This window comes from Sorex araneus, chromosome X, assembly GCF_027595985.1.
Source record: "Sorex araneus isolate mSorAra2 chromosome X, mSorAra2.pri, whole genome shotgun sequence".
Classification (NCBI taxonomy): domain Eukaryota; kingdom Metazoa; phylum Chordata; class Mammalia; order Eulipotyphla; family Soricidae; genus Sorex; species Sorex araneus.
The window spans coordinates 154,080,875-154,095,146 of record NC_073313.1 but is presented as its reverse complement, the minus strand read 5'-3'; the positions used below and the strand labels follow the sequence as shown (position 1 = coordinate 154,095,146).

Sequence of the window (14,272 nt, the reverse complement as noted above, 5' to 3'; positions counted from 1 at the left end):
TTCCAAAAATCAGAGTCCTGGCAAGCGATGGGATGGACCTGGGCAAGCGGTGAGTTATGTGCTACACTGGCATCGAGATGGGCCTGGCCAAAGTACTTAATGCTTAACTATAAGTTAAGAGCTTGGTCATGGACAAATGCTGTCATGACCCAAAAAGTATAAATACACACCTTCTCCAGATGGAGACCTGGTGACACTGAGCAGCAACTAACATGGCTCCGGGATTCGGGACTGGGACACATCCGAGCCTCGGGGGGGGGGGGGTGGCACTGGAGTGGGGCGGCGCCAACCCAAACTAGAAGAGGTCCCGGCCACCGGAAGTCATGCCCTCGACCCACCCTCGGCGCCATCTTGCCACAATCAACAGAGAAGCGGCCAGGCGTTCTGGTGAGCAACGTGGCCAGGAAAATGCTCCGGACACGAATTGGGGCCAACAACACCGGGGAGCCGGAAGGAGAAGGTGTAGCCTGCACACCTTCTCCAGATGGAGCCCTGGCGACACTGAGCAGCAACTAACACGGGTCCGGGATTTGGGACTGGGACACATCAGAGCCGCGCGGCCACTAACGTGGCTGTGTGACCTTTTCTAAAACCTGAAAACATACAATCTTTTTTTTTATATATACACTTTTGTGCTTATGCTTCCCTCATACAAAGTTCGGGAACTCATCCCTTCACCAGTGCCCATTCTCCACCACCAGTAAACCCAGCATCCCTCCCACCCTCCCCAATCCCATCTCCCCCCACCCCACCCTGCCACTGTGGCAGGGCATTCCCTTCTGTTCTCTCTCTCTAATTAGCTGTTGTGGTTTGCAATAAAGGTGTTGAGTGGCCACTGTGCTCAGTCTCTAGCCCTCATTCAGCCCGTAACTCCCTTCCCCCACATGGCCTTCGACTACATTATGGTTGGTAATCCCTTCTCTGAGTTGCCCTTTCCCCAGAATGTGAGGCCAGCCTCCAAGCCATGGAGTCAATCTCCTGGTACTTATTTCTACAATTCTTGGGAGTTAGTCTCCCACTCTGTTATTCTATATACCATAGATGAGTGCAATCTTTCTATGTCTGTCTCTCTCCTTCTGACTCATTTCACTCAGCATGAAACTTTTCATGCCGATCCACTTAAATACAAAATTCATGACCTCCTTTTTTCTGACAGCTGCATAGTATTCCATTGTATAGATGTACCAAAGTTTCCTCAACCAGTCATCCGTTCTGGGGCATTCGGGTTTTTTTCCAGATTCTGGCTATTGTAAACAGTGCTGCGATGAAAATACATGTGCAGATGTTGTTTCGATTATACTTTTTTGCCTCTCTGGGATATATTCCCAGCAGTGGTATTGCTGGGTCAAATGGGAGCTCAATTTCTAATTTTTTGAGAATCGTCCATATTGTTTTCCAGAAGGGCTGAACCAGTCGGCATTCCCACCAGCAGTGTAGAAGGGTCCCTTTCTCCCCACATCCTCTTCAACAGCGGTTGCTTTTGTTCTTTTGGATGTGTGCTAGTCTCTGTGGTGTGAGGTGGTATCTCATGGTTGTTTTGACCTGCATCTCTCTGATGATTAGTGATGTAGAGCTCTTTTTCATGTGCCTTTTGGCCATTCGTATTTCTTCCTTGGTAAAGTTTCTGTTCATTTCTTCACCCCATTTTTTGATGGGGTTGGATGTTTTCTTCTTGTAGAGTTCAACCAGTGCTTTATATACCATTGATATCAACCCCTTATCTGATAGGTATTGTGTAAATATCCTTTCCCATTCTGTGGATAGTCTTTGTATTCTGGTCACTGTATCTTTTGCGGTGCAGAAGCTTTTTAGTTTAATGAAAACATACAATCTTTTAATGGAAAACTAATTATCAAATCCTTCCTTAATAGGGTTATCTTGTTTGGGGGTATAACTCCCACAACAATAGTGAGTTTTGTTTTTTTTTTTCTTTTTGGGTCACACCCAGCGATGCTCAGGGGTTACTCCTGGCTTTGCACTCAGGAATTACTCTTGGCGGTGCTTGGGGGTCCATATGGGATGCCGGGGATCGAACCCGGGTCGGCCGCGTGCAAGGCAAACGCCCTACCCGCTGTCCTATCGCTCCGGCCCCAACAATAGTGAGTTTTGTGTTGAAATATGGAACGTAATCAAAGTGAAGAGAAAATGAAGTGAAATTCATCAGTTATACAGTTGGGGTGGGGGGCGGGGGGTATGCCGGGTATTTTTGTGGTGGAATATGGGCACTGGGTAAGAGATGGTGTTTGAATACGGTATAACTGAGACATAAACCTGAGAACTTTGTAACTTTCCACATGGTGATAAAATAAAATTTTAAAAAAAGTATAAATAGATTTGTACCCTGCTAGGGTTAGGAATGATTAATCTGGCCTGACCACTGTAGTCTGAGTCTGTGACAAGATGCTGTCAGGAGAGCTGCCCTATAAGCCTCAATGTATCTCTTACTGTGTCCATACAAAAATAACTAGTATTAAGATGTTGATGGAGTTCTTGAACTAAGGAAAAGAGAAAAACACTTTAAGAGGTATTTTGCCTGCAGGTGGTCAGGATGGGCTTTGGAATACCTCCAGGTGGGTTTCCTGTGAACCTGGTGGGCACTCAGGAAGGGCTTTCTTATGTTGATTTTTCTACCAGACTGGGTGTGGCCCAGAGGACAAGATGGAAATAGACAAGTAGGGGAAAAAGACTAGGGAAGTAGAGAGGAGAATCCAGAGAGCAGGGAGGGGAGGACTGAGGAGCTAGGAAGGAAGAGTGTGAGAGATGAGAGACAAAAGATGGAATAAACAGTAACTAATCAGCAACCAGCTTGATCCTCGTTCCTTTGCCTGCCCAATGCCATTGACCTTCCCGGGGTGGGGGAAGCAGCATGAGACTACCGAACATGGGTGGCAGGAGACATAGAGCACTACTGCTGCCTGCCCCTTTTAGTGATTACACAAGAACCCATTAGACTGGATCAGAAATGAAAGAGGGGATATCAAAGCAGAACACAGAAATTCAAAGCATCAACAAAGACTACCTTGAGAATCTTTATGCAACAACAAATTGTTCTAGAGAAAGTGGATAAATTCTTGGATTTATCTTGGATAAATTCCTAGATCATCCCAAGACTGAACCAAGAAGACTGTAATACCTAAACAAATCTATCACTATTGTGAAAACTGAAATTGTGATCAAATATATTTTTTAAAAAGCCCAACCCCAGAGGGTTTCATTAGTGAATACTTTCAAACCTCTTTTTTTAAAATTTTTTATTCTTTTATAGAATCACCATGTGGAAAGTTACAAAGCTTTCAGGTTTAAGTCTCAGTTATACAATGCTCGAACACACATCCCTTCACCAGTGCAGATATTCCACCACCAAGAATCACAGTATACCTCCCCCCTCCCCCCGACCTCCCCAGACCCCCACCCCGCATGTATAACTGGTAAATTTCACTTTACTTTCACTTTACTTTGATTACATTCAATATTTCAACAAAAAATTCACTATTATTGAGTTGGAGTTTCTCCCCCCTAAAGTCGACCTGCTGAAAAGAAAGCAATTGATGATTTGTTTTCCATTGCTGAGAATGAAGAGATATGAGGTCAAGAGGCCACACTAGCAGCTGCACGGGTTTGGATTTCTGTATTTTAGTAACTAAGTCCAGAGAAATATCTGCCAGAAATCGCAACATTGTAAGCTTGTACCTCTCAGCTACTTTATATTCCACATATGAGTATAATATTTCTATGTCTGTCTCTTTCATTCTGACTCACTTCACTCAGCATGATACTTTCCATGTTGATCCACTTATATGCAAATTTCATGACTTCATATTTTCTGACAGCTACGTAGTATTCCATTGTGTAGATATACCAGAGTTTCTTTAGCCAATCATCTGTTTTTAGGCACTCTGGTTTTTTCGATATTGTGGCTAGTGTAAACAGTGCGGCAATGAACATGGAAATGCAGATGTCATCTCTACTATACCTTTTTGCCTCTCCGGGATATATTCCCAGGAGTGGTATTGCTGGGTCAAATGGGAGATCAATTTCTAACTTTTTTAAGGAAACTATGGTACATCTACACACTGGAATACTACACAGCCACTAAGAAAACTGATATCATGGATTTGCTTATAAATGGGTATACATGGTCAGTATCAGGCTGTATGAAATGAGTCAGAAGGGAAGAAACAGCTATAGAATGATTGCATTCATTTGTGTGGTATAAAAAAATAGTATGAATTATATACAAGGTCAGGAAAAACAGGGGCCAAAGGACTGGTGCACATTTTGAACCCAGCCACAAATCTTTGTGAGGCAAAGGGCAGTTAGGATAGAGAAGGGACTAGCATGATAATAAAGGTTGCAATTGATGACTTTGGACATGAACTGAATATTGAAAGTAGGTGAAAAGATATAACTGCTAAACTTTTAGTATCTTTATTGCAAATCATAATTCCAAAAGGGGAGGGCAGAGAGATAGAGAGAGAAAGAGAGAGAATGAGAAAAAGAAAAAGAGAGAAAAATAGAAAGAGAGAGAGGAGAGAGATAAAGAGATAGAGAGAAAGAGAGAGAGAGAAAAAGAATGGTGCCTGCTCTAGAGGCAGCTGAGGTAGGGAGGGCAAGAGCAAAACTGGGCACGTTGGTGGTGGTAAATGTACCTGTTGAAGGGATGGGTGTTCGAACATTGTATTATTGAAACCCAACATGACCAACTTGGTAACTGTGTATCTCACTGTGTTTCAATTAAGAAGTAATAAGATTAATTTTTGAAAATGATGTATATCTAATCATTATGCAAAATGATATTATCTAAATATGGGCAATGTATGCTTTTCTTGGGCTTGGTAAACACACCTGCAAGTACTCTGCATTTACTTCCTGTATCCTGGTCCCACCTGCAGTACTCAGGTATAAATCAGTTGTCCTGGAAAATTATCTTGGGCACTCACGTGGAAACCATTTCATTGGACCTGCCAAAATTGCTATAATGAACAAAATTCAAAACTATTACTTTCAGGCCAGGAGTATCTAACAATGAGAAAACACAAAATGATGATCTAGGCTTTCATTAATTTCTAATTGATTTCTTAACTTCTTTCTAATAAATTTCTATTGATAAACATGCAATTTTTAGTATTTAGCTGTCAAATTGAAACACCCACAAATCAGCATAGAAGGATTGAAAAAAAGAAACTCTTCTTATTTATTGTGCTGAAAATAAATTTTAAAATATTTTATAAAATCTACAGTTAAAGTTGGTGGTTGGAAACAAGTTTTCATAGATTTAAGAATGTTCCCTGTTGTCTGGTGAAGTAGCTTTAAGAAACGGCCCCATCATTGTGCATCTCCCCATCTTCTCCAGATTATATCTGAGGTCTGGGGGTTCAGCTCCCCTGGAAAATGCTGCCGGTGGTGGAACTTATAGAGACAGTGCAGGTGGGTTCAGATTTGTGAAGATTCACCGTCCTGGGCTTGCCCATGCTCTGGGACAGAGCCACGGCGAGTCATGTGCTTTATGTAAGAAAAAGTTTATTAATCCTGTTAGAGCCACCTTGTACATGAGGTGTAATATTCATCTCTCTCAACAATTATGTAGTCTTAGTAGCTGTTTGTCTGTCTCTGTGTTTATTTTCCGTAGAATTTTTGAACTTACTGGGTGTTTTGATTACTTTTGTGATTAATGCTGACTTTTTAAAACATCAAACTATAAAGCACATTTTCTATTCCCTTAGATTTAACTCAACCCCCTGGTACTTCATGGAGTAAGGGTAGGATTATGTGACAGAGGCTGTATCTAGGTTCCATGTATTTGGGGGCAGGGTAGGGCCTCACATGTCTCTGCTCAGTGCTTGCACACTGTACATTTGTAGAATGTGTGAGTCTTTGCACAAAGACCAAAACTCTGGCCCAATAGATTGTGTGCTGAGGACCCTATACTGGGTCTTTCTAAGCATCATAAAGGGCTGGGACTCTTCAGTGATGACCCCCAAGAACATGGTCCTGAGGATCATGATCATCTTTTGGACACTGAGTTGTAAACAGGGCAGAGCAGGTTTAGGTGCTGCTGGCCAGGCCAAACACACCAGGAAGGTCGCCTAGGCAGAAGAATCTTCCTTTTCCCAACATAAAAGAGAATAAACAAATCCACACTAAAAACCACCTTGGATAGTAAGGAGTGAAGTAGCTCCAGATGAAGAAATGTTCATGCAGGACGAGAGATTAAATATAGTGAAAATTGACTAACCATAGATTGAACCAGGACAATTAAGAATTCACTATGATGATGACACTACCTATTAGGCCCCAGGTTTTCCATATGCAGTGGGAGAACAGGAGCAAACACACAGGGATATGGAGGGGCAGGGGCTGGTGTACAGGGTAGAGGCTCTGAGGGGGCTGAGTTTGGTCATCAGAGACCTGAGACACAGGGACTCTCCTCCCCAGCTGGCATTTCCCTCTGAGGAATTCTTGCTTCCTGAGACTCCTCAGCACGTTTCCTGTGCTGGAGGAAGAGGCACAGCTCTGACAGGGCCCCAGGGACAAACCTGAGTGCTCTGAGCGACAGTCAACACCTCCTCCCAGGGAGGCCACACACCAGCTTCCCCCGGGTCCCCTCATTTCTCTACAGACGTCCTCTCGATGCAAATCTGCACTTGGGACCCAGGGTTAAAATCACGTTCACACAGAACCCAACTTGGGCTCCCTCTCCCCTTGACACGGTGTCTGAGATCATGGACCTCATGGGCAGGAATGTGCATCAGCGCTGGTTCCTCCTCTTTCTGGTGGCAGCTCCCGGATGTGAGTATCCCCTGGACAGAGGCTCCAACGTGGGCATGGGGCCTCTGAGCCCGTGACTCACTGTGAGTCTCTGTCCCCAGGTGTCCTGTCCCAGGTACAGCTGCAGGAGTCGGGACCAGTCCTGGTGACGCCCTCGCAGACGATGTCCCTCACCTGTTTGGTCTCTGGATTCTCATTAACCAGTGACCATGTGCACTGGGTCCGCCTGCTCCGTGGAAAGAGACTGGATTGGATTAGTGTTATGTATACTGATGGGGGAACAAATTATAACCCAAGTCTTAAGTCCCGAGTCAGCATCTCCAGGGACACCGCCAAGAACCAAGTTTACCTAAAATTGAGCAACTCAGTGACTGAGGACACAGCCGTGTATTATTGTGCAAGAGCCACAGTGAGGGCAAGTCCCTGTGAGCCCAGACACAAACCTGCTGAGGCAGACGGGGAGCTGCAGAGGTTCATGTAACCACCAGGGGGCGCTCTGCTCCCAGGCCTCCAGGGCTGTGCTCCAGGAGCAGGGGGGTGAGGGACTTTCAGGGAGTCACTTTTTTTCGTTTATTGAAATATAAAAGACAAATTTTATAAACCTAAGTATATAAATTTTGGACTGGAACGATAGCACAGTGGGTAGGGCGCTTGCCTTGTATGCGGCTGACAGAGGTTCAATTCCTCCACCCCTCTCAGAGAGCCCGGCCAGCTACCTGTGGTATATCCAATATGCCAAAAACAGTAACAGCAAATCTCACATAAGGGAGACGTTACTGGTGCCTGCTCAAGCAAATTGATGAGCAAAAAGATGACAGTGACAGTGATATAAATTTTAGTTACTGTGTTTTATTCTAGTACAAATTTGTTTATTCCTCTTCATACCTTATGGTCCATTAGAGACTTATTTCCCATTAGGTAATATGCGGTTAATTTTTCTTCCTATAGTGATTATTTGTTTCACAGAAGGAGGATTTTAAGCGATCACCTAGTTTATTGTCTTTGAGCAATTAGGTTGACAATAGTCTGAGTGTTGATGCTGGCGGGTCAGAAACTCCCTGCGCTTCTCCCAGCACCAAATCCACACAGACCTCCACACTCTGCTGTGGCCCCTGTGCTCGGTCTCTTCTTCCCAGTGATCTGAGCCCCCCACCTGACTCCTCTCGGGAACCCCAGAGTGTGGTTAGGATGCAGGGCCATTATCATTGGATCCTGTCCATCCTGACGCTCTGTTGAGAATGAGATTGTCTGAATTTGTCCTTTTCCCTCTAACAAACTTCACTTAATCTGATATTCTCTAGTTTCATTCATGATCCAGAAAATACTGGTATTTTGTCGTTTCTTATAAATGCACAGTACCCCGTTGTGTATATACACCACAACTTCTTATCCATCAAAATCATTAAGCATAAGGATTGTTTCCATGACCTGACAGCTATTTTAAACTCTACAACCGAAATATATTTACATATATTTATTCTAATGACTGTTTTCATGCTTGGGTGAAGTTATCAGATATAGAATCACTTGTAACTTGGAAATTCTATTTCCACTCTTTAGAGAAATCTTATAGTGTTTTCCAAAGATATTTTCCCACAAACATAGAAACGTTGTTCCCTTTGGCAACCTTCCAATACTGGCTGTTTACAGTACTTTTGATATAAGCTATTCTCACTGGCGAGATATGGTGTTCTTTATATTAACATATATTATATTAACATATCTCACATAGTAAGTGTTAGTAAACAACTTTTTATATTCCTACAACCCACTGGAATGTTGCTTTAGGAAACAATCTGTTTATATCCCCACCATTTTATGATGGGTGATTGGTTCTGATGTTGAGCTAAGTGAGTGCGATGAATATCTTATATATTAGGTTGAATCTGATGTTTGGTGGGTACACTTTTTCTCTCATTCAGTAGGGTATCTTAATTTTAATGTCATTTACATTGCCAGTAAAATCCTTTCACTGATTTAGCCCCATTTATTGATTTTTGTTTGCCATGTTTTTGCCAATGAAGTGAAACTATAGATGAGCCCTCTAGGATTAGTGTCATGGAGACACAAGTCGAGGTTTTCCTCCGTATATTTTTAGGATTGTGTTGTCAACGCTGTACTGTAAGTCCACTTTTCAATAAATTCTGTATCTGGTGTGAGATATGGGTTCAATTCTATTTTTTGTAAGTGGTGCAATTTTCCCAGCACCATATTTTGAAGAGATTGTTCTTGCTTCACTCCATAGGATGGAATGTTTTTCCAAAGATTCACCATAAAAGATCTAAGGATTTATTCTGGGCTCTCAATTCAATACTATTAGACTGAGAGTTTATATTCCAGAAACTCACGGGTTAATTTCTATAGCTTCATGATATTCTTTAAAGTCTGTTCCCCAAGGGATGTCATAGGTCTCAGTAAGGCCCATCAGCACGGAGACTCACAGTGATTCCTGCCGATCGACCTCTGACCTTCCCAAACCCACTTAGAAAACACCACACGCTTTGTGGCTGCCAGAAGTTACTAGAGTCACAGCCCTAGCTGAATAGAGTGAGGAATGTCACCCAATCCATGCCCATACCACGAGGCACATACACCCTTAGCTCCAACAGAGCACCAAGGAACAATGAAAAAATAATTATATTGTTTTAATGAATGTGGACAGAATCCGTATAAGAGTATACAAACATCCGATGCTCCGTGAGTGTGCGGAGAGCAACAACCCTCTCAGTGCTCTCTGACCTGAAGAAAACACTGACAGGGAGACTGAGGAATCTCAGTGAAAGAAGGAAGGAAACAATGATCACTATCCTTTAAACAGAACTGAAAGAGAGAAAGAATGGACTCCACAGCTGAATGAGGAAACACAGACAGAACTGAACACTGCGGTTGTGTGTGGTGTGTGCATCTTGGCTACTGTACTTTGTGCTGCCGTGAACACGACTATCATCATTTCCACTAGCTGATGCTTTTGGGTTTCCAGGAGAGACATAAAGTACCGAGGCTCAGCTTAGTCTGAAGGGGAGGTGCTGAGCCAAGGTGACTCTCTGAGAAGGCAGTGAGGAGTGAGGTCAGAGTCGAGATTATTTCGACTTGTGCTTGTGGAAGGATGAGCCACATCCTAGGAACTTGCTGTGTGCACAGAGGTTGAGGGAGGCCCTGCACTCTAAAGACACGTGAGGTATGTCCCAATTCTGAACCTGCAATGACCCACCCACATTGATCAAAATCCACCTGACGACTCACCGACTCTCTCAACTGTTTGTGCACCCCACATTGAAGGTGACTTTGTGTTTGTGGTTATTGTCAGCCCGTGACAAACACTTTGTACTGCCAACAGGTGGTTACTCTCAGCTGAGTTCAAAAATATGGTTCTTCGTCTTCTTGTTTCAATTTCCCTCATATAAACTGCAAAAAATACAAACGTGTGTGCATAGAAGGGTGATGTGATGTGTGTTCTCAGGCTCTTTCTCTCTCTCTTTCTCTCTCTCTCTCACTCCCTGCTCACATTCAGTGCTCTCGAGCTACTGTGTATGGACTGGATCGGGATGGCTCTTCCTTGAGTTCTGCTTCTGTGTGTGCTGCTGTGCTCTCTTCTATCTGTCTCTCTATCTCTGACTCTCTCTCTGTAGTCTCTCCTCTGATCTCATCCAATCTCTCTTCTTCTAATCTCTCTCTCTCTCTGGAGCACTTCTGCTTCAGTCTCTGGAGCACCACTCGCTCTCACTTCTGACTCTGACTCTGACTCTGATTCTCTCTGGCTTTGTGCTCTTTTTACCTCCTGCTTCTGGCTCCGATGATTCTCTTTCACTCTGTGATATGCTTCTGTGTCTTCTCTCTGCTTCTGTGTCTTCTCTCCTGCTTCTGTGTCTTCCTCTCTTTCTCCTACAATCTTAGTTTAGATAGCAATCACATAGAGTGGTGACACAAAGGTGAGATGAACATAAACAAATCAACAAAGAGGGGTAATACCACTCCTCCAGGAGATTAACAAAATCTCATCTAAACAAATTACTCCAGATTACTAGATCTGCTCAAGGGTGTAATCCAAACAAGGGTGTGTTGCTTTATTCCTTCCTTAGCTAGTAATCCACTTAAATAGTTGTAGTAAATCTACTTCAAATATTTCTAGCAATGTCATTCTGTATGAGCACAGTAAGAGATATATCAAACTTAAAGTTTGGTTCTTTCTGAGGACATCTCACTATATATTCCAGACCACAGTCCTCAGACCAGGTTAGTCTTCCTAACCCTAGCAGAGTCTAATCTCGTAGTTACTTTTGGATCATGATAACATTTGTCTATAACCATGTTCTCAACTTATAGCTCAGTATTGTGGCACTTTAGCCTGTCCCATTTCGATGCCAGGGTAGCTTACAGCTTGCCCTGGGTTCATTCTGCCCCTCATCGGGACCCTGATTTGGGGGTACTAGAAACTAATGGCAACTGAGTTGAGAAAACAGATGCCCAGGAGTCAATATTATTGGAGTCAATCAGCTCCCAATTTTCAAAGCATAATATTAACTGTCTTCCTGTGTCCATACAGAAAGGACATTGCTTTAAAGTAAACTGAGTTCTCTGTGGCAAGGCTGAAAGGACAAACCCAATGTTATCCTACAATAAACTAATTATTTTCGGATCAAGGTGGAGCCAAAATTTTCACCCATTTCATGCTTTGAGGTGTCAGTCTTTGTGTTTTAAAACGGACAAATCAATGTAAATGAAGTGATGACCAGAATCAAAAAACAAGCAAAAAAACTGGGATAAAATATCTGCCCACCCTTCATCGGATGTAGGATTAATAAAACATACATTAAGCACTTGTAGAAATTTTTTTTTGGCTTTTTGGGTCACACCTGTCGATGCACAGGGGTTACTCCTGGCTCTGCACTCAGGAATTACCCCTGGCCGTGCTCAGGGGACCATATGGGATGCTGGGATTTGAACCCGGGTAGGCCGAGTGCAAGGCAAACACCCTAACCGCTGTGCTATCTCTCCATCCCCAAGCACTTGTATAAATTAACAAGAAAAAAATTAACCCCACCTAAAATGGGAGTTTTAAACAGAGACACCCTTAAAGGAGACATTGAGGCAGAGAACTGTATAAACAAAGTGTCACATCACTTATCAGAGAAATGCAAATTAAAATGATAATGAGATATCATTTCATACCAGGGAGAAGGGCATACGTTACAAAGAATCAAAGCGTTCTGTGTTAGCATAGATATATTGCAAATTCAATCCTCATTTGGAGCTGGTGGTAATATAGATGGGATTGAACTCTGAGTTTTTTGTTTGTTCACTTTTTTCTTTTGTATTTTTTATTTTATAAAGTATTTTACAATTTTTGACTACATTTAATATTCAAACACTAATCTCACTACCATTAAACCTTCCCACCAACATATTTCAGATGTTTCCATCCCAAACCCTAATCCCTTCCCCAAAGCATAACCGAAATAATATGTTCTGCATTGTTTGTTAGGAAAATTTGCTGAAAATGCTAGAAAAAATGTATCCTTAGAAGAAAGAGTGTGAGGATTGTTTTATTTCACTCAGGGGCAATTAATCCCTTCTATAAGAGATCATTAACATGTTATCAAAGGTTGAGCCTTGAATATGTATATATGTATATATGTGTGTGTGTTTGTAAAAAGGAAATGTATATTTCTAAGATTGATTTCCTCCTATTTTGAACCCTGTCAAATGTGGTGCAGTAATCCTGGAGCATGGGTAGAGTATTTGGTTAGAAGTATTGGGTGGTCGCTTGTTCTTATAGCTCCAAAAAAAGAATGATGCAGAGTCTCTTACCCCCGCACCTGGCTGTATTCACCGGGGCCCCTTGGAGGGAATTGTTTCTGTTTCCCTCCCTGCTCCGAGCAGAGTCCCCACAGCCGAAGACCTCTGGAGCCCAGCTGCAGCCATGCTCAAGGCCACCCTCCACACGTTTGGACGAGCCTCACGCATGAAGAAACTGGCAGAGGAACCCAAGTGTGTGGCACCCAGGGCTGAAATCTCCAAGCCTGCTTGGATGGGACTGGGCCTCTTCCGCCCAGATCCCCCCTTTTCCAGTAGCTAGGCAGTCATACCCAGGGACTGCCCCTGGCGCCGTGTAATCCCACCAACGGCCAACATCCAGAGACTATAAGAACAAGCTCCCTTTTATAGCCTAGTTCCCCCTCTGGGAGAACCTAGCAAGGTACCTAGAGTTTCCTGCCCACATGGGAGAGCCTCGCAAACTCCCCGTGGCATATTCATATGCCAAAAACAGTAACAATGATGGGTCTCATTCCCCTGACCCAAAAAGAGCCTCCAATGTGGCACCTTTGGAAAGGATGAGTAAAGAGAGGCTTCTAAAATCTCAGGGCTAAGACAAACGGAGACATTCGACAATCAACAGGATGATGATGATGATGATGATGATGATGATGATGATGATGATGATAATGATGATGATGATTGGGTGGCCGCAAATGCATCTGAGTGATCTGAGTGGGGGATTGACTTTTTTGAAAAAAATTTGATACTGCCCAATATACTAATAATTGAGCATTCATATAACCCAGAAATTCGACTCTTGTCATTGACCCCTAAGGACCCAAAGCACTAATTTGGAAATATATCTGCAGCCCATTCTTACTGAATCACATTATTGTATTCACAATAGTCAAATATGAAACAAACAGAGTGTCTTAGAATAGTTAACTCGGTGGAATATAGTATATCTACACAACGGAATACCATGTCGCACCAGGAAAAATGAAATCATGAAATTTACTTATAAATGGATGAACTTTTAGAGCATCAGACTGAGTGAAATGAGTCAGAAGGAAACAGAAACAAAATGAGAGAGAGAGAGTATGGGGGAAATTGTCTGTCATGGAGGCAGTTGGAGGATTGGAAAGAGGGTATACTGAGAACATGTAACTGTGATTGCGATTCAATAAAAAAAGGGACAAATACAGAATAATTGCTCTCTTCTATGGGATTTAAACTTTTGTATGAGATTAATAATCTGTGCCAGGAAACACAGGGACCAGAAGAAATGATCAATGCTTGGAAGTTTCCTACAAGTGAGTTCGGGGGACGAAGGACAGAAAAGGACCAGTATGACAGGAATAGTTAGATATGATCACTCTGGACAGGGGTGAGAGTCAAAAGTAAGAAAAATGACATATATGGTAACCTTTAAGTATCTATATTGCAATCCATAGACCCCAGAGAGTGAGAGAGGGGGAGATAGAAAGATAAAGAGAGAGAGGAAAGAGAGAGAACACATACAGGATGCCAGAGATCAATGAAGGAGAAGGATAACTCATGATTAGATTTTGTGTTTGGATTTTCTTCCTGTCACAATCCTTTGCCATCTCTATCTCTCAATCTCTCTCTCTCTCTCTCTCTCTACATATATATATATATATATATATATATTTCTATCTTCTTCTTGCAATTCTCTAAGTAAATTTCTTTAGACAGTACTATTTTACTTCTATCTCCATCTCCCTCT

The 14,272-nt window shown here is 42.6% G+C and overlaps 1 gene segment (V, D, J or C); it reads left to right on the top strand.

The window, feature by feature from the left end:
• The first annotated feature begins 6,722 nt into the window (after positions 1–6,722).
• LOC129399807 (immunoglobulin heavy variable 4-59-like) lies at positions 6,723–13,891 on the top strand. The segment is given in 3 exon segments: positions 6,723–6,789; positions 6,870–7,177; positions 13,790–13,891. Coding segments are annotated over 3 exon segments (477 nt in total).
• Positions 13,892–14,272: the final 381 nt, after the last annotated feature.